Below are 25,501 nucleotides of genomic sequence, written 5' to 3' on the forward strand. Positions count from 1 at the left end.
CTGCTAATCTAATCCTATTTGGCAGTAAATTTAATTATCCGAGAAATGTTATTATTCTTGTTTTATATATGTGCTTCCTATAAATGAGCATCATTTCAATCTAGGACACACTGAGAACAGTCAAGAATTGTATCTTGCATTTATAATTTAAGAAGCTATATTTAAAAATTAGAAACCAAGCAGATGGATATTTATAAAAACTGCTATTTCAGGAAAGGACTTAAAGTTAGAAGCCCTTTCCAACTCCTCTGTAAACTGAGGAACATACAATTACTTTAAGAATTCAATTTTTCCCCAATTGCACCCTAAATTATGGCAAAGGAAAAACATTCAGAAAAAGACTTTTACTTACTCAAATTTTAGATGGATTGCTTTTTTGGAAATTTTCTAATTAATATTACATGATATCCCATAGCTGATAAAAGGCCAGACATTTGCTTTCTTCTCAAGAGCTGAATGCATTTTTATGTATAACACAGATGGTATTCCAGCATTTACCATATGGAACAGGACGGAATAATTAAGTTTCATCATCCAGGTACCGTACAAATATGAAGTTAAAATAGAATTGTCATTGACAGTCAACACCGTACATTCCATGTTATGATTAATTCCAAGAACCAAATTTCTGCATCTTGAGTGGTAATTGTACTTTTCAGTTGCAACAACATCCTCAGAGAGTTTTCAGTTTGTCTTTATCTTGCTCCTTCTGACTGCGAAGTGCAAACGACTCCTGAACGAACTGCCTGCACATGGGGCACCGCTGGAAATACCTCACACAGCCGTCGCACAAGCACGTGTGCCTGCAGGGCAGCAGCACCCAGTTCACGGTCCCGTTCTGGCAAACAACGCAGTCCTTGCTACTCTCCTCCGGAGGCTCTACTTCACTTTCAGAAAGTCCAGCCTTTTCCAACAAGCTGCGGTCTGTGCTTTCACCTTCTGGAGAGGAATTGCTGGAAGGAGTGGCATTATTATTTGCAGACATGAAAAGTTGCTGAAAAAATCAAAGAAACAAGTTTAAAGATAATTACAAATGTCAATTACTCTTCAGAGGGTCATAAGAGATGCTCAAAATTTATGAGCTAGCAAATAATAGCTAACTTCTATGGGAACTAACTGTAAAAATATATCCCTTGATAAATGGTCATTCTTTGAAACTGCAAATGAGAAACAAAGATAAGACTACAAGGGTACAACTTACCTTAAGATCATGAAATTGACCTTGAGTCGGGAGTAAATATTGACATAATATTCTACAGGACAGTTTATAAGTTTTATCAGGAATATGAATTACTGACACCATGGAAATCTAAAATAAAAATTGAACACCAGTCAGTACTTAACCTCTTTATATTATTTCACAGATATGTGAAAATATGTCTCAAACAAAAATAAGCTGATAAATTAGAAAACTTACAATAATTTATTCAAATCAGTCACTATAGAGAAACCAGTTATTGACACATTTTTTCCCGAGTTTTTAAAATTATACTAGTTTACAAATTTAATGTGATCCCAACAAAATAGCTGAGTTGACTCTAAAATTCTCAATATGAGAAAATAACATATAAGAACAGCTGGGAAAATACTGAAAAGAAAGCTATGGGGGAGAGGATATTAAGCACAGTCAGATATTAAAACATACTACCATGCCTCTAGAGTTAAAACAGTGTGGTACTAGCACATGGATAGACAGGTGTCTGAAACAGAATAAACCGTCCAGAAATCATATATACAAATATGATAAAAATGGCATTTCAAATCACTGGCAAAGCGAGTCTTTTTAATAAAAAATATTAGGACAACTGAATAGCTACTTGGAAAAACAAAGATTAGATGTACTCCTCATACCATACACAAGAATAAACTCCAAAAGCATAAGAAATCTAATTGTAAAAAAATAAAACTATACGAATACTAGTAGAAAAATGTGCATTTCTTTCTAGTCTCAATGTAAGGAAAGACTTTCTAACTATAACTCAAACCTAGAGGCAGATCAATTTGACTATATGAAAATTAAAAACCTGCATAATAAAAAAGCACCATAAGCAAAGTTAAAAGACATATTAGCAAGCTGGAATAAAATATTCGCAATGTATATCACAGACTAAGGGCTAATATCCCTAACTTATGAACAACTTTAAAAAATGAAGAGAAAGTAACCAAATATCCCATAGAAAAATGGGCAAAAGACATGAATAGACAATTCACAAAAGATATAATCATGGTCCTTAGCCATATTAAAAGATGTTCAATTTACTCACAACATGATAAATGCAAATCAAAAATTTACTGAGATATTTCTCACACATCAGATTAACAAAAATTCAAAAGCTTGTCAATACACTCTATGGAGTAATAATCACACTCATATATGGTGGAAATGTTAAAAAAAAAAAAAAATTTCAGCCCTGGCTGGTGTGGCTCAGTTGGTTGGGTGTCATCCTATGACCAAAGGGTTGCTAGTTTGATTCCTGGTCAGGGCACATACCTGGTCAGGGGTGTGCAGGAGGCAGCCAATCAATATTATGCTCTCACATTGATGTTTCTCTCCCTGTCTCTCTCCCCCTCCCCCTCCTTCCCTCTCTCCCACTCTTTCTAAAAATCAATGGAAAAAATATCCTCAGATGAAAATTAATAACAACAACAACAAATTACATATATAAAGATCTGGAAAGATACAAATATTCACAGTGGTTATATTTGGATGATAGAATAAAAGTGATTATACTTTTTTCTTTTGGCTTATCTAGATTTTCTAATGTTATTTCCTGCCATAAGCATATATTCTATGAGTAATATAAAAAACAAACTGATATAATTATGTAAAAATGAAAAAGTTTTTAAGCCAAAATCTTGCAATAACAATCCCTGCTTTCCTTTATCTACTTACAATAACAAACTAATGACTAGCTATATTATCTAAATGTAATTTTTACTGTTACAATAGGAATGGGAGAGTTTAATTTTCTTTTTTTAGATTTAGAGTCTCTGATTCCCAGATAAAATACTGAAAAACCATTTATGAAAAAGAATTATGAAATGCTCAGTTTGCTTTTAAAATTAAAAACAGAGAACATGCCCTGGCTGGTATTGCTCAGTAGTTAGAGTGTCAGTCTGAAACCAAAGGGTCGGGAGTTTGTTTCCAGGTCAAGGGCACGTACCTGGGTTGTGGGTTTGCTCCCTGCCCCCGGTCAGGGCACATGAGGGAGGATATCAGTCAATGTGTCTTTCTCACATCGATGTTCCTCTCCCTCTCCCTCTCTCTCCTTCTCTCTCTCTCCTACTTCCTCACTCCCTTCTACTCTCTCTGAAAAGCAATAGAAAAAATATCCGTAATACTTTTAGCGAAAAATAAAAAAAAAAAGTGAAAAAAAAATATCCGTAGGTGAGGAGTAACAAGAAAAACAAACAAAAAAGAACAGAGAACATTATTATAAAATATACTAACAATTATACTTTAGTTCTACCATTAGGCCCAATCTGAGAGATAAGAGATGGGAGAAACAAGATTTAATAGGGAAAAAGGGGGAGAGCCTGCTGATAAAAAACACAGAGAAGGACCAAGGCAGGGAAACATAGGCAAAGAAAATAGCTGTTAACACTTCAGGGCCAGGGCTCAGGCGCCCCTGTGGGAATAAGCCGCCCACAGCCACAGCAGGGCCCTGGAATCTTCATTCCAATTGGGTCAGGGACCTGATAAGCAAATCTTTCCCTACTTATAATGCCATTGTACACTGGAAAGTGGTTAAAACAGCATTTAAGTTATATGTATGTTTTATCATGCACACACCAAATCCTTTTCTATTTAGATGGAGGAAGAAAAGTTAGAAAACAAAGACTATCGGTACCTCACGTAGATAGAAAGCACCAACCCAGTGAGAAGGAAAGGAACCAAAGGAGAAGCTGGGAGGAAGGTGACTGAGAACTGACCCTTTTTTGCAATAAAAGGAAAGAACTAGGGGAGCTTAGAAGAGATCAGGAAGGCAGGGGTATGAAACACCAACCTAATAGGTCTTATTTATCTTCAATTGAAAAGGGGGTGGGGGAGAAACCAGAAGATCTCTCATATACACTTCCTCATGCACATGCAACTAAGGAGTTCTGCTGCCGAGCTCTATGAAGCTCACCAACACTGCTTGGTATGACTTTTCCCACACTGATTAAATGTATTGAGCACCTACTGTGTTTAAGGCACGGTGCCAGATTCTGAAAATAACTGCTGTTGGTATGTCTTTTATTTGGAAAAAAACAAGCTGATTTCAGCTCAATGGAACTTCAATTTGATAAGGTTAAAACCCAAAAACTTAGATTGGCTTAACTGCATATGAACAGGGTCTACATTTCCCAATAAGGGTCTACCTTCCAAAGCTCAATGCACACTTGTTTCAGAAAGATATTCCTGTAAAAAAGAAAGGGAGGAAGGGCTACTGGCAAAGAACTACACAGGTTCAGGGTCAAGCCCATCTCTTATTTCCTGAATGACTGGGATTTTTCTACCAACTCTGTTTCAGTCCTTTTAAGAAGGATATTTGCCTAACACAATGTTGTTAGAAGAAATAAATAAGTTAATGTTACTTAATAAGTTAATATATTACAAAGTGCCATAAAGATGCTACCATTTCTTTATTAATGAACATATCTATATCATGCACTTCAGAAAAGTAGTAAATTGCGTATAAGGGCACTCTTACCATGATACTATTTCACCAACTTTATTTCATGTATAAGCTTCTACCATACTTAGAGGATTGTCAAGGCTCAGGTCTTAGCTCCCTAAGATGCTTTTATCTTCCTAATAGGGATAAACTACCAGACTAAAGAAGTAATTAGTATATAATGAGAAAGGTAATTATCACTATAATTACTGAAAATATAGGGACCAAACATATATAAGATGTAGATGCAGCAGATACTATAATGAAAACAAGATGACTGTAAACATGCAAAGAAAAGAGTGGGTACTGTCTTAAAATTGAGAATTTTGTTTCACTACTACAATGCTCATTTATTCAGTGCTCAAAAAAATGTTAAAAATAAATATGTCTCCCAACAGACTTTTCTATGCAGCAAACATGACAGAATGATGAAATTAACTTAATTCAAACATAATATAGCTTTTATTTTCTAAATAAAATCATATTCTTGTAACCCATATGGGAAAAAAAGTCGTACTCTAAAGGAACTGTTACATGTATAAAAATCATACCAATGTATTTCCCATGTATTTATTTATTTATTTTGGGGGGGGGGGGGGGAATGTGATCAGGTCAAATGTATACCCTCAGAAATCAAAATACTTTTTCTACATCACCAAATAATTAAGACCTATTATCCAAATCACTTAAAAGTAATGCTTCCAAAACTTTAAAATTACTTACAATATCATAAATTTCCCGGTCATCCTCATCAGCCAGGGTCAACAGTGCTACCAATGGATAGCGAGATCTGGGCACTGTCCCAAAGTCTTCAATGTTAGTATCCTTTGGTAACTGGCAATATATTTCTTCTTTGCTGTCCTTTTTAATACTTTTTGAAAATGTAAAGGTAAATTGTCACTATAAGCAAAAATACAATAAAATACCAAAGGGGATCGTAACTTAGCAACACTTCATCCATAAAAAGTCTAATGTCTAAAATTCTCATGTCCTGATAGATATAAGATAAAGGATACAAATACTGTTCTCGATGGAGATATTCGCTATACAAAGCATCTTCCAGTGCTTGGGGAGTGCTTATTCGGAAGCAATAAACGTGCTTCTGCAGAGCCTCGTACAATTTTTGAACACTGCACCCCCAGTAGCATGTGAGGAGGCTATCTTCAAGGCAATCTGTTGTCAAAGTTATGCCAGCTGTAAAAAACAAATAAGACAGAGAAGAAAATTACCTGACGTAATTTCTAGTACAATTATACATAGGGAGTAATAAAAGCTTCTTTTTGGATGCTGGCCAGGCTGCTGGCAGTTAAAGGAACTCATTAAAGGGTATGTGCCTATAAACGAAGGAACTGGTCTCTAAAACAGGAGATATAAAAAACCTCAGTGTCTACACAATTTTGAAGCACTACCAGTAAACCTGATTATTTATACATTTATGCTTGGAAGTGATCAATTTAATGTTTTTGGTGACTTCAAGACTTTTCCCACAAAGATTTTACAAACTGCAATACAGTTCACTATTGGTAGCCTACCGCTCTAATAGTGTCTACAATCCTAAAAAAGGAAATAGCCGAGCTGTTTCCAAAAGTAGATCCGCACAACCTTGTAACTACAAGCAGCAGAGCTCTCTCTGAAAGTGGATACACACCACCTGTGGCCCCACAAGATGATCACTGGAGTAGGACAAATATTAAAAAGAAATTGAGCTTTACTAATATCAATATACACACTGACAACATTAATATACATTCTTGTCACAAAGTTAATGTCCCATGTAATATGCAAAATATCCTGAGGAAAGAGTGGGGATTCCAAAACATGGAAGTTTAATAGTGATGTCCTCTTTGTTTGCTTTCAGCATAATAAAAGATATTATGATTTGAGTAAAGCCGATTAAGGGGGCATATAAATTATAAATGGACAAATTATAATATACAGTTTTATCTACTTACTTATGGATTTACTATATGCCACCTATGCGATTTTCCCCCTCCCTTGTAGCAATAAGTTCAAAGGCAGCAACATCCAGTGCCTCACATTGTCGGCAGCGCAAGCTGCAACGTCTAGTGCTCAGCGGCAGGGGTGTACTTGCTAAATAAAAAGGAAACGTTTTTGGTCATTGTGAGGCAGGACAGTAAGAAGCTGGGAAAATTCCTTGACAAGTGGAATGAGGGAAACTGAGACAAAATAGTTAAACAAGGCTGAGCAATTAACAGCCCGCTAGTAAATCACAAGATCTTATCTTCCCTGACCAAGGACACCTAGGAGCAGATGGTTTATACCTCTCCTCCCCAACCAGAGAGAGAATAGCTTAAATCACCCAAACTCCAGAATGGATGAAGGAAGGGGAATAAATAACAAAAAAAAAAAAAAACAATTAGAGTCAGACAAATCCAAGATAAAAGTAAAGCAGTGGAACTGACCATAGAATGATCCCAAACTCCCCTACAGGCTCATTTTGATGCATCAGCATATTAAAGGACACACCTGGAAAGCTGCTGAATATTCTATTGAGACCCTCCCCTGAGACCTCCCCTAAAATTCCCGTTAGAAAACAAATAAAAAACCTTAAGACAAAAGACCCAGTCCTCTCGCCTGAGCACTCCCATACCATTTCTTCAGGCATGTCCTTTTACTCTCTTTCCCCTAAGCTCGAAAGGTTTCCAGGAAACTTGCAATCAGGTGAGCAATGGGCAGCGCCAACTAGTCCTGGGCTAACCCTGTCAACTGTCTCCAAGGGCCCTCTTTTTGCCTCTATGTCTTTCTTTCCTGAGTCCACACAGCCCAGTATGGCTCACTTCTGTTACTATAATTTGTTTCCTGAATCCACCCGGCCCCACATGACTCAATTTTGTCACTGTGACCTCCTTTCCTGTATCCAAACAGCCCAGAGTGGCTCAATTCTGTTACTGTGACTTCCTTTCCTGAGTCTAGGCAGCCCAGTGTAGTCCCACTCCTGTTGTTGTGATCTTGGCTCTTCTATCTTAAGCCTATACTTTGTTTCACTGCTCCCAACTTTAAGAAAGGTACTCTCAAAATCATCTGGACTCATGTGAACTTTTTCCTACACAAAGTCAAGAACCCACACATTCCAGATCATGCCAGGGTAGATCTGCTTTGGTCCCGGTCACTTTCAGTGACAATTGTTCCTGACTGAACAACCTTGGTCTCTGATTCTGGCTTTCCAAACCTACTGGCAAGTCTGTATACTATTCAATATCCTCCCCTCCCCCCATTTTATTTATTTATTGTTGACAGTATTACAGATGTCCCCCATTCCTCCGCCCTCAATATCCTTTTACTGGAGTCATTTCTGTTGCTTGCTAATAGGAATTCTGATTAATATATTACCTACTTTTAAAGGTGATCATCAGAATGCGTTGGAAGGAGATACACAAATACAACCAGATCATCCACAGGATGCCAAATATTGTACTAAGTACAAAGTGTCAGATTCTGAGTATGTATAGTAGCAGTGACATAGAGCAATTTCTAATCACAGTTAAGCAAAAATTTTAATTGACAGAAACTTTACATACATAATTGATACCAGATTTGATTTCACATTTTTATGATTCTAACAATCAGGTATTAATTCAATTAGCTTTATTTTTCAATTAGCTGTTAAATAGCTGAAGAAAATCACTCCATTAATACAAATTTAAAATATATGTATTAAAAATCATATATAATTTTCTCTGTCACTTTAGAACCACACAAAGTGAGGCAAGAAAAAAAAAGTTGGAAGTAGATGGGAAAGGGGAAAAAATTTAAAGCCTACAAAAAAAGTTGGGGGGGGGGGCGGGGGAAGAACCCAGAAAAGTATTACTGGCAAAAATGTAAAAAGATGTATAAATAGGCTATTCATTGTAGCACTAGTTATATCAAAATGCTGTACTACACCTAAATGTTCATCAATAGGAATTAAATTAATAAAATATGGAATACTCTCCAATGAAGTACTAGGAAGCTCTTCAAAAAAATTGAGGCATACCAAAATATCTGTATATAGTACTACTGTGGAATGAGCTTCAGAATATACCATTAAATGAAAAAAGCAAGGTGTAGAAAATATCACAGGGTGGGGCAAAAGATGGTTTACAGTTGTGAATACGTGAAATAAAGTTTATTCTTGTATTATTATTTATTATTTATTGTATTATTTTCCATATGAACAACTGTAAACCCATTTTTCCCCCACTCTGTATATAGTATACTACTGTTTATCTCACAGGAGAGGATATCCAAAATATGTGTTTGTTTACACTAAAGAAAGAACAATGGAAAGATAAGCCTTAAAAAACAAACTCCGCTTTACACAACATACATAGTATCAGTCTAACTGCTTTGTAAAAAGAATCAGAGTTCCAGACATTCAGAGCTAAATAAAACTTGTTTATAGACTTTGTATACTTGACTAAAATGGGGCATGTCACAGACTACTGATAATGATATTAATCAGATTTTAATATGTCTCTGATATTAATATCACAAGCAAATGAAAAAGAATTACAGAATCTATAAAACTCTGTCCTCCACAATCTTTCATAAACTTAGGACTGAGGAGAATATATTGATTTACACTAAGGGTTCAAACGCCCTTAGACAAAACTATTCTCCCTTTAGTTTTTATCACTTCTTCTGCAAAGATCCTTATAATCAATTCCCATTCTTATATTTTTTTAGTCTTCTAAAATTCAGTGCGTACACAATAACATCTTAGATCAATAGCATTAACAGAATTGGAAAATAGACATAATCCAGAAAATTCAGAATCCAAATGAAGTGAAGCAACCTAGGTAGGATTTCTCTCAACCTGCCTACCTGTAACAACCAAATAAAGAGACAGTGTAAAAGATGGTCTTGCAAGAAATTGAAAAAAAAATTGGGGCTATAGTCTAATGAGTTGAGCCATTAATAAAAGGTGAAACAAGGGGGCAGTAAAGCCACACACCTTCCTACAGAAAAGTCTCTGTGAGAGAGGAACTATATACAAGGAGCCCCTGCCCGAGGATGATGAAACCAAAATACTGGGAGAGGAAAATTTTGGTCGTAATGAATAGAAGCTCAAAAATTCCTCCAAAAATGCTGTGTGTCATTTTGCTTAACTCTTTTGCTTATATTGGCTCTTTCCAGGGTGAATAAGTCAAAATACCAGAAAGCTGTTTACAAAAAGACAGCAGAATCCCTGAATTGAATTAATACAACACAAATAATATGTCCTGAGTACCTACTTTCAATTTCATTAAAACCTCTACATTGAGGACATGGAAACATCATAAATCCAAATACAGTATCATTAGAGAACAACAACAAATCCCCAAAACCCACCTCTGGTAAACAGAACTAAATGACTAAGATTAAAACTAATTCTCCAGCCCTAGCTGGTGTGACTCAGTGGATAGAGCGTCAGCCTGCGGACTGAAGGGTCCCAAGTTTGATTCTAGTCAAGGGCACATGCCTGGGTTGCAGGCTCAATCCCCAGTAGGGGGTGTGCAGGAGGCAGCCTATCAATGATTCTCTCTCATCATTGATGTTTCTATCTCTCTCTCTCTCCCTCTACCTTTCTTTCTGAAATCAATAAAAAGATATTAAAAACAAAACTGATTCTCTGGTTAATTTTCAAGTAAATCAGTTCTCTATATGTTCCCTGTCCCTCCCCTATGTGCCAGGCACCTTGGGTATAGTGATTTAATAAACAAATCAAAACAAAAAAACAAACAAACAAGGCCCTGGATTTTTGAACTATTTATATACCAAAAGAAATAACTTTTTAAAACATCACAATTATTGTTCAGAATATTATTTCAATATCTTGGTTAGACATCTTTAATGACACCCATCGTTCCACAGTTTAAGCAAATGAATTTTATTCTGCCAAATAAAGAAGAATTCCCACCAAAATTCTTCTCCTTATTTCCCCATAGAAGATAGATAATGAGTAATATGCATTGGTATTTAAAAATTAAAATACTTCAATAAGCACGCTATAAGTACACACATTTAAAATGTTCTTCATGTACTTCAGTAACGCTATTGTTGGTTAGCATATAGTGTGTTGGGCATAGCTGAGAGATCCAGCTTCCAACATTTACAGGGCAGGCGCTATTTAGGACTATTTCTATCTTAATAACGGCAGATTGATCAATTTCCTGACACTTTCTAGTTCACAAGTGTCCTGTGTTTGTTTGCTCACGATGTATCCATTCTTACTTTTTCAGTGTCTCCAGGCTTTGGACCTATGCTGCAGGAGAACCACTTTGTACTAGAATTTTTTACAGGCAGTCCTGCTCAAGAGCCAGATGTGACATTACAGCAGGTCCAAGTGCATGGCCACAAAGGTCAGAGATCACCAAGCCACCCTATTCTGTACATTTTATTCAGGCATGTTTCCTAAATAAGCTAGTCTTGTCTGTCATATCTTGAAATTTGGCTTTCCCAAATGAAAAATGTCAGAATGAACTCCTTATCTACCACTAGTGAAAAAAAAAAAAAAAAAAAAGGTCCTTAGTTTCCTTCAATTCATAGGGGTTATTATATATACAGAGTGTCCCCAAAAATGTATACACACTTTAACAGCTGATAGCTCAAGTTTGAAAATGAACTATTTTTTAATAAATACTGCCTTCAAAGTGTGTGTATACAATTTTTGGGACACCCTATATACACACACATACACAGTATAGTATTTACAACTAAGGAAGAAGATAAGAAACTGTACTTCTTCATTGTAAATCAAGATTTACTTCAGGTTGATAGTGTAACTAATTTTTGACAAGTGATTCTGAAAGTCAGAGGCAGGAAGATGACTAGACAAGAAAGTTCACAGAGGATAAGGGAGCAGGATGTCAACAAGGAAGGACTGGTCAACTCTGTTAAACTCTACAGAAAGAGCACTAACTGAGGCCTGAAAATGTACCCAGTAAATTTATGACTGCCAGGGGTGAGGGGTAGGGGGCAGAAGTGCTAATTAGTCATCTTGGGGAAAGCCATTTCAATAGAGGGATACAGGTAAAAATCAGACTACACTGCTCCAAGGAGTAAAAGGGAAGCAGGCTAAGAGAAGGCAAATGCAAATCACTTTTAAGAAGCCTGGCTGTGGCCTTGCTGGCGTGGCTCAGTGGTTGAGCGCTGACCTATGAACCAGGAGGTCACGGTCCGATTCCCGGTCAGGGCATATGCCCAGGTTGTGGGCTTGATCTCCAGTATGGCACATGCAGGAGGCAGCTGATCAATGATTCTCTCTCATCATTGATGTTTTTCTCTCTCTCTCTCCCTTTCCCTTCTTCTCTGAAATCAATAAAATATATATGTATATATTTTAAAAGCCTGGGTGTGAATGGAAAAAGAGAAATAGGACAGTAGCTAGAATAAGATGAAGAGCTGAGAAAGTTTAGGGTTGTTTTTAAGATACCAGAAATGTGAGCAAGCGTAAAAGGTGATAGGGTCTCAGTCCAGAGAACCTGGTAGAGCCACAGAATTGTACCTAGAACTGCATGCTCTATGTCTCTGCTTAACGGTCACAAAAGCACTTACAGGTCCAGAAGTTCAAAATTGAATTCATTACCTTTCTTCCCAAACCCGCTTCCTCCTGTATTTCTCATCTCTGTAAAAAGACCCAGCTATGGAGGACCCAAGCAAAGAATTTGAGTCTTCCCTGACTCTTCTGTCTTGTCTGTGCCCAGAATCCCCTCTCTTTCACTCCACCGGCTCCTAGATAGGCTCACAGACAATTTGTTTTCCAAGTACAGAAACAAACAACTACCATCTATTATTACCATCTACCAAAATAATTTTAGACCAAAATGCCATAATTTCAGACTAACAGACAGCTGTTCTTCAGAAGGTGAGCAACCTTATATTAACTGAACTTACACTATACCATTCTTACCTTTCTCACTGCACCGAAGACTTCTCTTATTAACACCTGTGATACTTCATTTAAGTGTAAATAAGCACATGTATTTGGATATACTCTCCTGTGAGATAAACAGTAGCATACTACATACAAGGTGGGGCAAAAATGGGTTTACAATTGTTCATGTGGAAAATAATACAATTAATAAATAATAATACAAGAAAATTAAAGCACTAAAACAGGGGCAGAGAAAGAGAGAAGAATCTTTGGAAAATAGCTACCAACTTGAAATCGAAGCTGAAGATGGATTAGCGATCTCTAAGCCAAAAGGATTCTTGACTTGTCTCATTTGCTTTTTGAAAACTCTTGTTTTGAACTGGGTCTCTTCAGAATTTCTCAGAATTACTGGAACATCCCAACCAAACCTGAAGAAAGGTGAAAATAAAATAATACATTATTTTAACAAATGTTGAAACTTTATGTTATATGTAGACTATGTTATGCTTCATTAGTTAATCCTCTTAACATATCAGAAAAAGAGATTAAGTTACTCAATTTACATTATATTTGAGAATTAACCTAGAAATAACAGAGATTAGAGGTCCCCTAGAACTGCAATATATTGTTAAGCTGGTTGAACTGACATACTCTTGAAAACAGAGTTCTATTGTTAATAACAAAGAAGTATATGGATTATAAATTGTACCTAATTTATGAGCAAAAGCACGATAGAATTATTAAATTTTTAAATGGCATTATAGACAAATACATATATTTTTTAAATATATTTTTATTGATTTCAAAGAGGAAGGGAGAGGGGGAGAAAGAGAGAGAGAGAGAGAGAGAGATAAACATCAATGATGAAAGAGAATCACTGATTGGCTACCTCCTGCACACGACCTACTGGGGATCAAGCCCACAATCGAGGTATGCGCCCTTAACCGGAAATGAATCTGCAGGCTGACACTCTATCCACCAGCCAAACTGGCTAGGGCGACAAATACATATTTAATATGCAGACTATTTGATATTATTTATGGGATAAGAGAACTTTTAAACACCAAAGATAGCCCTTCATTTTATAGCATATTTTCTCCTTTTAAAGTTCATGTAAAAATGTGATACTGAACAGACTTAGGAGGAAAATGAAAAGGACTAAATTCAATTATTTATAAAATTCGAAAGCAGCTAAGTTTACTCAATTTAAATAAAATAACTGAAAATGAATACACATTAGTTTAACCAAGAGACTTTAGATTAAGCAAGCAGTGAGGTTCATACTTGGATGCACTCTCTTCTCTCCAAATACTTAGTAGTGACAGATAAAAAGAAAAAGAAAAATCAAAAAGACCCTGCTGAAATGAACAAATAAACTGTGTTTAAACAAAGGAACAGAAGAACTCAGCAATGAAAAGGAATAAATTATTGCTACGACCATATGGATAAATCTCAAAAACAACATATTGCGCAAAAGAACCCATGCTATGATTCCATAAAGTGAAATTCTAGAGTCCATAAAAGTAATTGAGTAGAAATAAAAAACAAAACAATGGTTGCTTCTGGGGTGTAGGAGTATGGGCTGACTGGGAAAGCGATAAGGAAACTTTCTCTGGTGATGGTAATACTCTATATCTTGATAGACGGTTGAGTCGTATAGATGATGTGTTTGATAACACTTAAGATATGCACATTTCATTGTTTATAAATACTACTTCAAAAGTAAAGTACAAGTGGGTGAAGACAAGTTACTCTGAAAGTGATCAACAAATAAGATGGACTGATGGGTGGATAGAAGGATGGATGGATCAGGACAGACATGCAATAAAGACATTATAGCAAAAGGTTGATTTGGAACCTAAATGATGGGCATATGCATGTTTACTGTATAATTCTTTCATTGTATGCATGTTTGAAAATTTTAATAATAAAATGTTGGAAAGAAGAGGCATAGTTGGGTTCAAAGACATCTTCATAAATTTGAAAAGGGCAAAAAATATAAAGTGATGAGTAAGGCTTATGCCATGGTTTGATGGGCTCTGAGTCTGGCAGTAGGCAATGGAAACTAAGCCTTCACATACAAGTTGTCCACTCAAGACAAGGGCCAGAACCAGGTTCACAACTTGAATCCAGGCGTTGGGTTATGTCAGTGATGACGAACCTTTTGAGCTCGGCGTGTCAGCATTTTGAAAAACCCTAACTTAACTCTGGTGCCATGTCACATAGAAATTTTTTGATATTTGCAACCATAATAAAACAAAGACTTATATTTTTGATATTTATTTTATATATTTAAATGCCATTTAACAAAGAAAAATCAACCAAAAAAATGAGTTTGCGTGTCACCTCTGACATGCGTGTCAAAGGTTCGCCATCACTGGGTTAGGTCAATATCAATATGGGACAGAACTGTCATTTTAAGACCCGGTCCTTTACTAGGGAAGGGGGCTGTCTATAAATCTGGGTGTAGGTAATTGTAAAATGGTTAAAAGAGGTCCCCAGTTTAATCTCAGGTCAGGGCACATGCCTGTGTGGGTTCAATCCCCGGTAGGGGGTGTGCAGGAGGCAACCGATTGATGTTACTCTCTCACTTCCATGTTTTCTCTTTTCCCTTCCTCTAAAATCAATAAAAACATTTTTTTTTAAAAAAAGCTGAAAAGCAAGCATCCAACAGATCAAATTGTTTCCAATTAAGTTAACTGCATCCCAAAACAAAGCTCAAGAATATTTATATGAATAGAAACATCTACATCAGCCCTGGCCAGTGTGGCTCAGTTGGTTGGGTCTTGTCGTGTGCACTGAAAGGTGGTTGGTTCTATTCCTGGTCTGGGCATGTACACCCGTTTCAGGCTCAATCCCCAGTAGGGGGCGTGCAGGAGTCAGCCGATCAATGTTACTCTCTCACATCGATGTTTCTCTCCCTCCCTCTCTCTGTAAAAATCAATAAAAAATCTTTAATTAAAAAAAAAAAGGAAACAAACATCCAGCATCAGATAAGGTAAAATGCACAATGTTTAGTGTTCAATTAAAAATTACCAGGTATGCAAAGAAGCAGGAAAATATGACCCACAATGAGGAGAAACTAATCATAGAAATAAATCCCCCAAAATGACACAATACCGATACCAGAATAAGTGGACAAGGACATCAAAATAATTGTTGTAACTAAACTTTTTAAAGAAGATAAGTAAAGATTGAGCATTTTATACAGAGATATGGATTATAAGATCCAAATACATTGCTGAAGATGAAAAATATAATGTTTGAGATGAAAAATACACTAAATGGGATTAATAGCAAATTAGATATTACAGAACAAAATATTAGTAAATTTGAAGATCTAGCAACAGAAAGTATATAATATGAAACACAGAGGGAAAAACAACAAAACAAAATATCAGTGAGGTAAGGGACAACTTCAAGCAGGCTAATGTACATGCAGAGGAGGGGCAGAGACCATACAAGAAAACTACAGACTAATATCACTCAGGAACATAGATGCAAAAAGTCTTAGCAAATTAAATCCAACAATATATAAAAAGATTAAATACATCATGACCAAGTGAGGTTTATCTCAGGAACGCAAGGTTGGCCTGGCATAACATTAAAAATTTATATGTAATTCACCGTATTAAAAAACAGAGTAAAAAAAAACCAACCACATATGATTATCTCAATACATGAAGAAAAAGCACTAGCTAAAATCCAATGTCCATTCCTGATAAAAACCATCAGCAAATTAGGAATGTAAAGGATCTTAACCTGGTAAAAGGCAGCAATAAAAAATGTACAGTTAACCTCATACTTGAAGAACTGCTTTCTTCCTAAATTCAGGAATAAGACACATAATGTGTCCTTAAGCAATCACTCCACCTCTGTGTAACTGTTACCCCATTTGTAAAAGTTTATAACAGGGCTAGGCACAACGTAAGTGCTAACAATGATAATGTTGATGATTGCATAGACTTAGGAGCTGGCAGAGGGCTAGAGCAGAAGTTCTCAACCTGTGGGTCGCCAACCTGTGGGTCATGCCCCCTTTGGGGGTCGAACGACCCCTTCACAGGGGTCGCCTAAGACCATCGGAAAACACATATATAATTACATATTGTTTTTATGATTAATCACTATGCTTTAATTATGTTCAATTTGTAACAATGAAAACACATCCTGCATATCAGATATTTACATTACAATTCATAACAGTAGCAAAATTACAGTTATGAAGTAGCAACGAAAATAATTTTACGGTTGGGGGTCACCACAACATGAGGAACTGTATTAAAGGGTTGCGGCATTAGGAAGGTTGAGAACTACTGGGCTAGAGAGAAAAAAAAAATCCAGAAACTTCTCCTCTTTGATCCTCAGAGTCAATTACTCCATAGGTTCTGTCTCCACTGCTCACCACTGCCCCAGTGTCTTTTAGAGGTTCAGTCAGGAATGTGGAGTGGTAGGACACAAGACATAACCTTTCTATAACAGCCATAGAATAACACCTTCCCCTGCTTTCCTTCATCCCTTGGATTGGAAAAAAACAAAACAAAACAAAAAAGCAAATGAAGAAAAAGCACTCTAGCCTGGCCAGTGTGCCTCAGTGGTTGAGTGTCAACCTATAAACCAGGTCATGTTTTGATTCGCTGTCAGGGCATATGCCTGGTTGTGGACTCTATCCCCAGTGTGGGACATGCAGGAGGCAGCTGATCAATGATTCTCATCACTGATGTTTCTCTCTCTCCCTCTCTCTTCCTCTCTGAAGTCAATAAGAAAATATATTTTTAAAAAGATACATACATACATTCCCTGGCCTCTTCCTCATAATTTTAATTTTCCCTACCTTCCTCCACCATTTTTCTTTACCCCCACTGTCTGGCTCCTTATACCCACACTAAAAGCTAGAATCCAGATCTCATAGTATCCATTTCTACTGTAGGTTCAAGAATAGTATTTCAGGTACTTTATCATGTTGTACCTAAAAATTGCAATTAAAGAATCCTTAAAAATGTAGGAGCCAGAAACTCCAAAAGGCAGGGCTTTGAAAAAGTAACAGGAAGCAGCCTGTTGTCAACATGAAATTCCTTTGTAATATGCTTTATATTCTCCATGATGTATCTGGTTTTAAAATAAAAATATTTACTCAAATCTTTACTTAAAATCATTGTTGTAGGAAGATATACCATATCTGGCTTTGTATACACTGCAGAATGAAACAAACAATCAGAGATGTAAAGTGTTGCTTCTCTGAAAGCATGGTTATCCAAGGCTGCTTGGCCCAGCATCACATCAAGAATTGACCTATTATTAAAAGAAATTCAACTCTCTAGATTTTTTATTTCTCTGCCTCATGCATAATCTTGGGTCTACATTTTCGAATATCCTAAGGTCCTTGATTTAACTCATATACATCTTTTAGAATTGATATTACGAATCTTGCTCAATCTTTAGCCTTTTTATCTTATGTAAACTTTCTTTTACTGTAAGGGATAACATACATTCAGAAAAGTACACAAAACATAGTTCAGTGAATTACAAAGTAATTGTTATTCAGCTTAAAAATCAAAATAATGTACTCAGAAAGTCTCCTTATGTCACCTCCCATGCACTACCCCTTCCCTCTCTACTATATTGACTTGTTACTATAACTTTAGTTTTTTAATTTATATGTAAGTGGAAGTATGCTGTGTATACTTTTATTTTCTACTAGAGGCCTGGTGCACAGATTTGTTCACCGGGCCTCTTGCAATCCGGGACCCCTCGGGGGATGTCGGACGGCCGGTTTCGGCCCAATCCCTGCAGGCCAGGCCGAGGGACCCCACAGGTGCACAAATCCATGCAGCCAGGCCTCTAGTATGCATTTAAGATCTTTGATTAATCTCTTCCTGCCTTTCCCCCTACCCCCTTCTCTGATAGTCATCAGACTGTTCCATGTTTCCATGCCTGTGAGTTGAGCATCTGTCCCCTGGTGGTCAGTGTGCGTCATTAGCTACCAGTCAAATGGTCGAACCGTCGCGTAGGCTTTTATATATGTAGATTTTACAACATTTTGCTTGAAGACTCATCCATGTAGCTATATTTAGTGTATTTTTGTGGCTGTATAATATTCTTTTGTATAAACATGTCATACTTAGTTTATTCATTCTAATTTTAATGGACATTTATGTTGTCATATTTTGGCCATTATGAATATGTGTATGTAAACATTTTCATACAAGGCTCTCCGTGCACATACATGCATTTGTCAAGTATACCCTGGAGATGGAATTTCTCAGCCATAACGTCTGTGCTTCTTCAACTCTAGTGGATAATGCTTACAACTATTCTATGTGATGATATCAATTTCCACTCCCACCAGCAATGAATATCCTTGGCCATCCTAGTAGATGTATGGTGGCATTGCAGTATGGATTTAATTTCTATTTCCCTAATGACTAGTGAGGTTGTGCACTTTTTCTTATGTTTATTGCTACTTGAATATCTTCCTTTGTGAAGTTCTTTCCCTATTTTTCTACTGGTCTTTATTTTTCTTATTGATAGAAATTCCTTATATATTCTGAACATGAGCCCTTTGTTGGATTTATCTTCACCCCTTCTACATCTTGCCTTTTCAAGTTCATAATGGTATCTTTTGATGAACAGTGTCCTAATTTTAACACAAAGTTATTAACCTTTTCCTTTAAGGTTAATGGTTTTGCTCTTTGGTTTTTCATCCCTGCCTTATCTGAATTATGTCCTAATACTGCTATATGTCTCAATTACTATCTCAGATGTTTTTGTATTCCTGTCTTAGGGTTGGAGAAATAAAGGAAAGAGTGGGAATTATTACAAGTTAGAAACTTAGAGAAGGGATCCCCCCGAAGCTAGGACACAGACTGTTTTGGTAGCAGTTCTGGCCAGCTGGTGCTGATATCTCTGAAGGAATGCCATAAGGCTGGTCCTAGATATGAGAAAAAATAAGCTAAAAAAAAAACCTGCTGCAACTTGGGGCAACTGTCACTGCCAGGGTGAAGGCCAATGTTGCAAATATGTAGACCAGGAAAGGGGAGCAAATTTTTAAAAAAGAGACCGGAAGGCTGGAGGAAGAAGAGGAACTGAGGAGGAAGAAGAAAGAAGATATGGAACTAGCACAAGAGAAATGTGGTTTGCAAAGTCCCAGCCCCAGTATCATAAAGCAGAGTAGAGAAGAGCATATTTGCTGAGAGACAATAGCCTTTGAGAAAGGTCGACTTACAGTATATCTTTGTGGAGTACTACAGGACATAGGGTCCTTCCCCAAGGGGACCTGACCTCCCCTTCAATCAGAAGCTCCCAGTCTATGGATTGGTTTAGACCTGGAAACTGGGTGAAAGGTCACACTCTCCATTGTTGTGACCCAAGTCAGATCTCTGGCTCCAGACCTGGAGTTTTTCCTTTTATGCAGTTCATGTAGCATTTAGTAAGCCACCATCTATTTTATTCCCAGGGACATTGTAATCCATTACGCACTGCCAAAGATCCCTGCAGGCCGAAACATTTTCTGCTTTGTCTTCCCTTACCCATTATGGAACATGTCCACCTTGACTTCTGTGGTTATGTGTTGCCACTAGACTTTAAGTCAGTAAGTCTGCCCTAAGGGCAGCATCTCTCACCATCATAAATAGCCTAGAGAAGGCAGGTGCCAGAGATTTCCAAGGATAAGTCTCCCCTCAGTAATATATTTCTCAGTGCTTCATGCAAAGCAACTGCCCTAGGCGAGATTATTATAAAACACGGGAAGGCTAGTCTTCTCAGACATGGAGAGCAGGCTGCTTCCACCAACAAGGAAGGCTCAGAGTGACGTGGGGTTTCCAGATGCTCAAGTCTATTTCGATGTTCCCATTCCAAGTTTCAGGGCTCCACTTCTTTCTAATCGGTGTCCTAAGTGAGATTTCTACAGGACTGTGCAATGCTATTACCAGCACAATTAAAGCTGTGTTCAATTTTTAGCTCAGGGGCTCTGATAAAGTGCTTTAGAATCAAAGAAATTCTCTCATTCTCTAAGACTTGATCTGAGAGTTAAAAGACCTGAGTTTGTCTGTGTGCTTTTCCCCCTGTAAGTGCTCTAGTGATCTCAGAAGTATCCATCCCACCCATCCCTCAGTCCGTATAGACATCATTACTGCCATATTGGTCAAGTGCGTTAGCCACACATGGACCACCAGCTGGCGACCACTGCCCCAAAGCACTTGCTTCAGAAATCATCCTATATAATAAAGAGCTGATACGCTAATTAGAATGACCTTCCAGAACGACCAGTGGGTGGGAAGCAGAGAGGTGGGTGCACGAGGCAGCCAGGGCTGTGAGGGCCAAGCCCCTTGTACAAATTTCGTGCATCAGGCCTTTAGTTGTTTCATAATCACTCAAAAGTAGTGAGTGATTTTATTAACTGTGATGCCAATGTATGCCATGTATTGGCAAGGAGCTGAAGAAATGACCATACCAATCTCCAACCCCATCTCTGAGGCCCCCTTTCCCCAGGATCCCATTTTTAGTAATAATTTATCAACATTTTTATCAGTCTAGTCAGGAGACCAAAATTACACCAGTAATTTTAACAGAGATAATCTCTATATATAAAAGCCTAAGTGACCAGCCGACCGTTTGACCGTCTGACCAGTAGCTATGATGCACACTGACCACCAGGTGGCAGACGCTCAATGTAGGAGCTGTTGAGCTGCAGTGACTTGGCAGCTGTGGTTCTCGGGTGACGCACTGGAACCAGAGAAGAGAGAGAGAGCCTGATTCTGGGGTGCATCACCCGAGAACTGCGCTCTCGCAATCCGGGACCCCTTGGGGGATGTCGGAGAGCTGGTTTCAGCCTGATCCCTGTAAGCCAGGTCGAGGGACGCCCACGGGTGCATGAATCCATGCACCAGGCCTCTAGTTTAACACAAAAAAATGTTAGCCAGATTTTAAAGAACTGAAAAGGCAAAAGAGGGACACTGAGTATCAAAAAAGTACTAATAATAGGAAGCAACGATCACTCTTAGGATAAGGAACAGAGAAAAAAGAGTTACTAGAGCCTAGAAATTTGGAGGAAGGACCCCCATAGAGCTAGGACTCAGATCTGAGGAAAGGGTATTGATATCTTTGAAGGTTTGCAATGAGGCTGGTTCTAAGAAAGTGGGAAACCTTGAACTGGAAAAACTGGGAATGACTGTTAGTGCCAGAGTGAGGCACTATTGCTGTGGTGAGACAAACAAGAAAAAGAATCAAACAGGAAGTGCAAGTCCTCTTGTCCTCTAGCCTTCCATTCTCCCTCCCCTATTGGCAAAGCCTCATGGGCAGCCAGCTAGCAAAGAAGAAATGAGGTTTAGAGGTTCTGCCTCAGATTCACAACGCAGAGTACAATAATGGTGATATCAAGCCAAGAGACAATTCTATATAATAAAAGGCTAAAATGCAAATTGTCCCCTCAGGAGTTCGACTGACCGGGAATTCGACAGCTAGCTATGACTGACCACCAGGGGGCGGCGCGGAATGAAGGAAGGCCCCAGCAGCCAGCAGCCATAGGAAGGAAGTCCCCAATCGGCCCTGATCGCCAGCCAGGCATAGGGACCCTACTGGGCATGAATTTCGTGCACCGGGCCACCGGGCCTCTAGTATCTTAATAACCCATAGTCAGGGAGTAGCTAGAGTTAGGCTTTCTGATTTTTTGAAACTGTTAAAAACTGTTAAAACTGTGTGTGTTTTTTCTGCACAGTGCATGGCAAATAGCAGAAGTTTAATAAATGTGAGCTACTAGGGTTCACAGAACCCACCGTGTAGTTAAATAGAAACACCATACTTCTAGTTGCATGATTCTTTACTATTGCTATTGAGATTCCAATAATCAGAAGTTCCTGTTCTTTTCCACTCCCACACAGTGCAGCTGGACAAGGAGAACGGTGGAAAGAAGCAATGGGAAGGAAACTCAGAGCTGTACTGAGGTAAAAACCATGAGCGAGAAGACAGATGACCACTAGGGATTATATTATGAGAGGTTAAAAAAAATGACAAGGGTGAAGAGCATAGTGGATTAATGGATTTACCTTCTGCCTGCGGTACTATTAGAAAGTTGTTTTAATGAAATCTAGATGGTTTTCATTGTTTCTACTCAATGCATCTGTGACCTTGGCTTAGGTTAGCAAATAAATGCTAGTAAAAAATGTATCTAGATGAACAAAGCTAACCCAGATGGAGAGAATAGTTGGATTAGCCTCAAGATCAGTGACTGGTTTGACCCAAATCAGGATGAAAATGACTAGCACAAACATAATCTCTGGCCTTAGCATCCCGCACCCAGAATTCCAAAAGTTCTACAATTATCTTAGCTTTTTCCCTTTGAAAAACCATACCTAGAGTATCATTAAGTTTTCAAACCAAATCTTACACTTGGCTGAGCCAGGATTTGAACTAGGTCTAATACCAAAGTCTGTCTCTTAACCACTACAAACATTAGGTTCCTGGCTACCCTTCACACACAGAGGCTGCTATCATTACCAATAGGATCTTCACTCATTTTCCTCTTCCCAATACTACTAAAGACAGATAGCTAAAATATCTCATTAGTTGGACATTGAAAATTAAAATGTAAAGATATAATGCAATTATCAACTAGTCACCTATTTTCTTTAGTGAAGAAAAATTACATTTCTTTAAGAGAATAACACTAACATTGTAGTTATTTTAAAATCCTGTGTTAACATTGCTTCTCTCACTGGGCAACAGCTTCCTAATTCCAATTACAAACCTTCTTGAAGAACGATAGCAATAAAATCTGATGGGCCCAGAATAACAAATTGTGTAAAATTGGTCTTCATCTTCCTCCACCACACACAAGGAGTTTTATGCTCTACTGCCTACAATGTGGGGAGCAGTGTGAAAGTGTTAAAACTGCTTAGATCCTAAAGACAGCACACATTGTCAGAAAATGACAAGGGCTCCTGTCCTTTCTTTAAAGTAAGCACATATATTGTGATCAAAGGGTATTTTATTTTTTTTGTTAATCCTCACTCATTTTACACATGTTTCCTCTGCCCCTCAGCCCATGTTGTGTTCTCGGGAATGCCTTCTATTCTCTACCATACATATTTTACTCCACTTATTTTTCAAAACACTCGTTCTTCAAAATCTAACAGTTATAGATTCTAACTCATATCTCTCTCATCAATGGATATAGTAAAATGGTCTCAACTAGCTGTTATCTGCGAGGCTTCTCTAAACATGATACAATGGAGTTCTGTTACAAGTTACCTGAGGCCAAGTGCTCAATTCAGAAGCACAACAATCAACCTTGTTTACTGTCCGTGTGTGTGCACTGCGCCCCAGGGGACTGGACATGGGGCACAGGAGGCCCCAATCTGGGGCAGAAGCTGGCGGACAAGTACTCTATCCACGACCAGGCCCTTCCTGGACGCTTTATTATCCAGAAACAAAGCTGGGTGAAATACTTCAATCCGGCACCACCCCCGTGTGCCCGCAGCGGCGGGGACCGGGAGGTAATGCGGGGCAGTCATGCAGGTGCAGTGTCTACCTAGCTTTTCTCGCGGAGCCATTTGGAACCCTCGTCACCGGCTCCCCGACAGCCCCAGGCGCTCCAGCGCCGCAGCCCTCCCTGCTTCCATGCCCCCAGACGCTCGCCGCGACCCGGCTCCCTGTCTGGCTGCCCCTCCTTCCCTTGCCTTTAGCTCTGGGGCACTTACCATCCCAATACCAGGCCGGTGGTCACGATGAAGCAGGTAAAGACCACCGCGATGTAGAAAAGCGGCGAGTACTCGTAGAGCGTTACCAAAAACACCGCAGCCATCGGGGTCTCCAAAGCTGAACTGGGCTCCAGCGCCCAGCCCAGCTCAGCCCGCTCCGCCCTGGGTAAAGCCACTACGGTGCCCCGCAGCGGACAAACTTTGTACTTCCGCACTCGCCAGGGGTTCTGATACACTGGAAGTAAGGGCTGCCTCGCGGGCTGCGGAAGCCGGCGCGCCAATCACGACGTCGCCTGCAGGGCTCGCCCCGCCCCTCCCGCTCCCGTCCCGAGCTATTGGCTTCTCGGAGGGGCGGGGCCATGACTCGCACCGCCCCGACTCAGGGAATTGGTACCCAGCGAGCGTTTTCTCCGCCCGCCTGTCCCAGCGGTCCCCGCTTTTCTGCGGCAAATTCTAAAGAGGTATTGGGGCCAACTCTGTCCTCAACTCGGGTTAGGTTTTCTGATGCCATAGAGAGAAGGCACACTCCGAAATCGACGTAACAGAGCCTAAATTCTGTAACCCTGCGTGTTAGATCCGAGGCACATTTGGGAGGGGGAAGGCCGGGTTCTACGAAGTGAAACAACCCCAAAACCTGCTCTTGTTTTATCCGGAAAACTTCGGCACTGTGCAAAACGCCAACAGGAGTCTCACAAGCAGTTTATACGAGCCTTGTCAGCCTTTTCGAGTTGGATTTAATGGTAGAGGGAAATGAGCATTGCATATCGAGATGCTCATAGAAATAAATCAACTGCCCTCCCACATCCTCTTCTTTTCGCCTCCCCTTACACCCCTCAAATTGGAATTAGATATTTGAACTTTTAAAATTGTCACTTTAATAAGAATTTTAAATGTGTACCATGTGTATATGTGTGTGTGTGTGTGTATATATATATATATATATTTTTTTTTTTTTAACTGAGCAGAATTTTTAAGTACACCCTTTTTATTCATTCCCGCTCATTCAACTCCATCAGGTTAGCCTCCCTGGAAGTCTCTCACAACACTTCCACTGAGATTTTATTAATTTGCTTTTAGTCCTAAGGCCACACCTAGCTACCACAGAGATTGGGAAATGCGATCTTTTATTCTGAGCAGCAACATCCCTGATACAAATCCAGATGGGGGATCAGGGTAGGGTTACCAAGGAAGAAAAGAACAAAGGGCCTTGGGCTGAAACTTAGCGGTCACTCCACACTCCCACATCACCAATAAAATTAGTGCTGGGAGAAAATGAGGTAAATATGTTCTATGGT

At 38.7% G+C, this 25,501-nt stretch overlaps 1 protein-coding gene across 2 annotated transcripts; it reads right to left on the reverse strand.

Annotated features, from left to right (window-relative positions):
* Positions 1–325: 325 nt before the first annotated feature.
* Positions 326–24,416, reverse strand: CGRRF1 (cell growth regulator with ring finger domain 1). Of its 2 annotated transcripts, XM_006096954.3 has the most exons (6): positions 24,207–24,416; positions 12,802–12,941; positions 5,675–5,852; positions 5,382–5,529; positions 1,202–1,309; positions 326–994 (listed from the first exon to the last, which is right to left on the reverse strand). In XM_006096954.3, exons 1-6 carry the CDS (start codon positions 24,308–24,310, stop codon positions 674–676), a joined length of 999 nt encoding a protein of 332 aa, XP_006097016.1. In that variant the 5' UTR covers positions 24,311–24,416; the 3' UTR covers positions 326–673. The 2 variants fall into 2 exon arrangements, with proteins under 2 accessions (XP_006097016.1, XP_006097017.1); XM_006096955.3 differs by lacking the exon at positions 1,202–1,309.
* Between the last annotated feature and the right edge of the window lie 1,085 nt (positions 24,417–25,501).

Source organism: Myotis lucifugus, unplaced genomic scaffold, assembly GCF_000147115.1.
Source record: "Myotis lucifugus unplaced genomic scaffold, Myoluc2.0 scaffold_191, whole genome shotgun sequence".
NCBI classification, from domain to species: Eukaryota; Metazoa; Chordata; class Mammalia; order Chiroptera; family Vespertilionidae; genus Myotis; species Myotis lucifugus.

Coding starts and splice junctions, on each gene's coding strand:
- CGRRF1 (XM_006096954.3), bottom strand. CDS start 24,310: ATGGCTGCGGTGTTTTTGGTAACGCTCTACGAGTACTCGCCGCTTTTC. Junction 5,853..12,801: donor ATCTTCAGCTTCGATTTCAA/GTTGGTAGCTAT, acceptor TGTTTTTTACAG/CTGGCATAACTTTGACAACA. Junction 1,310..5,381: donor ACCGGGAAATTTATGATATT/GTAAGTAATTTT, acceptor TTTTTATTTTAG/ATTTCCATGGTGTCAGTAAT.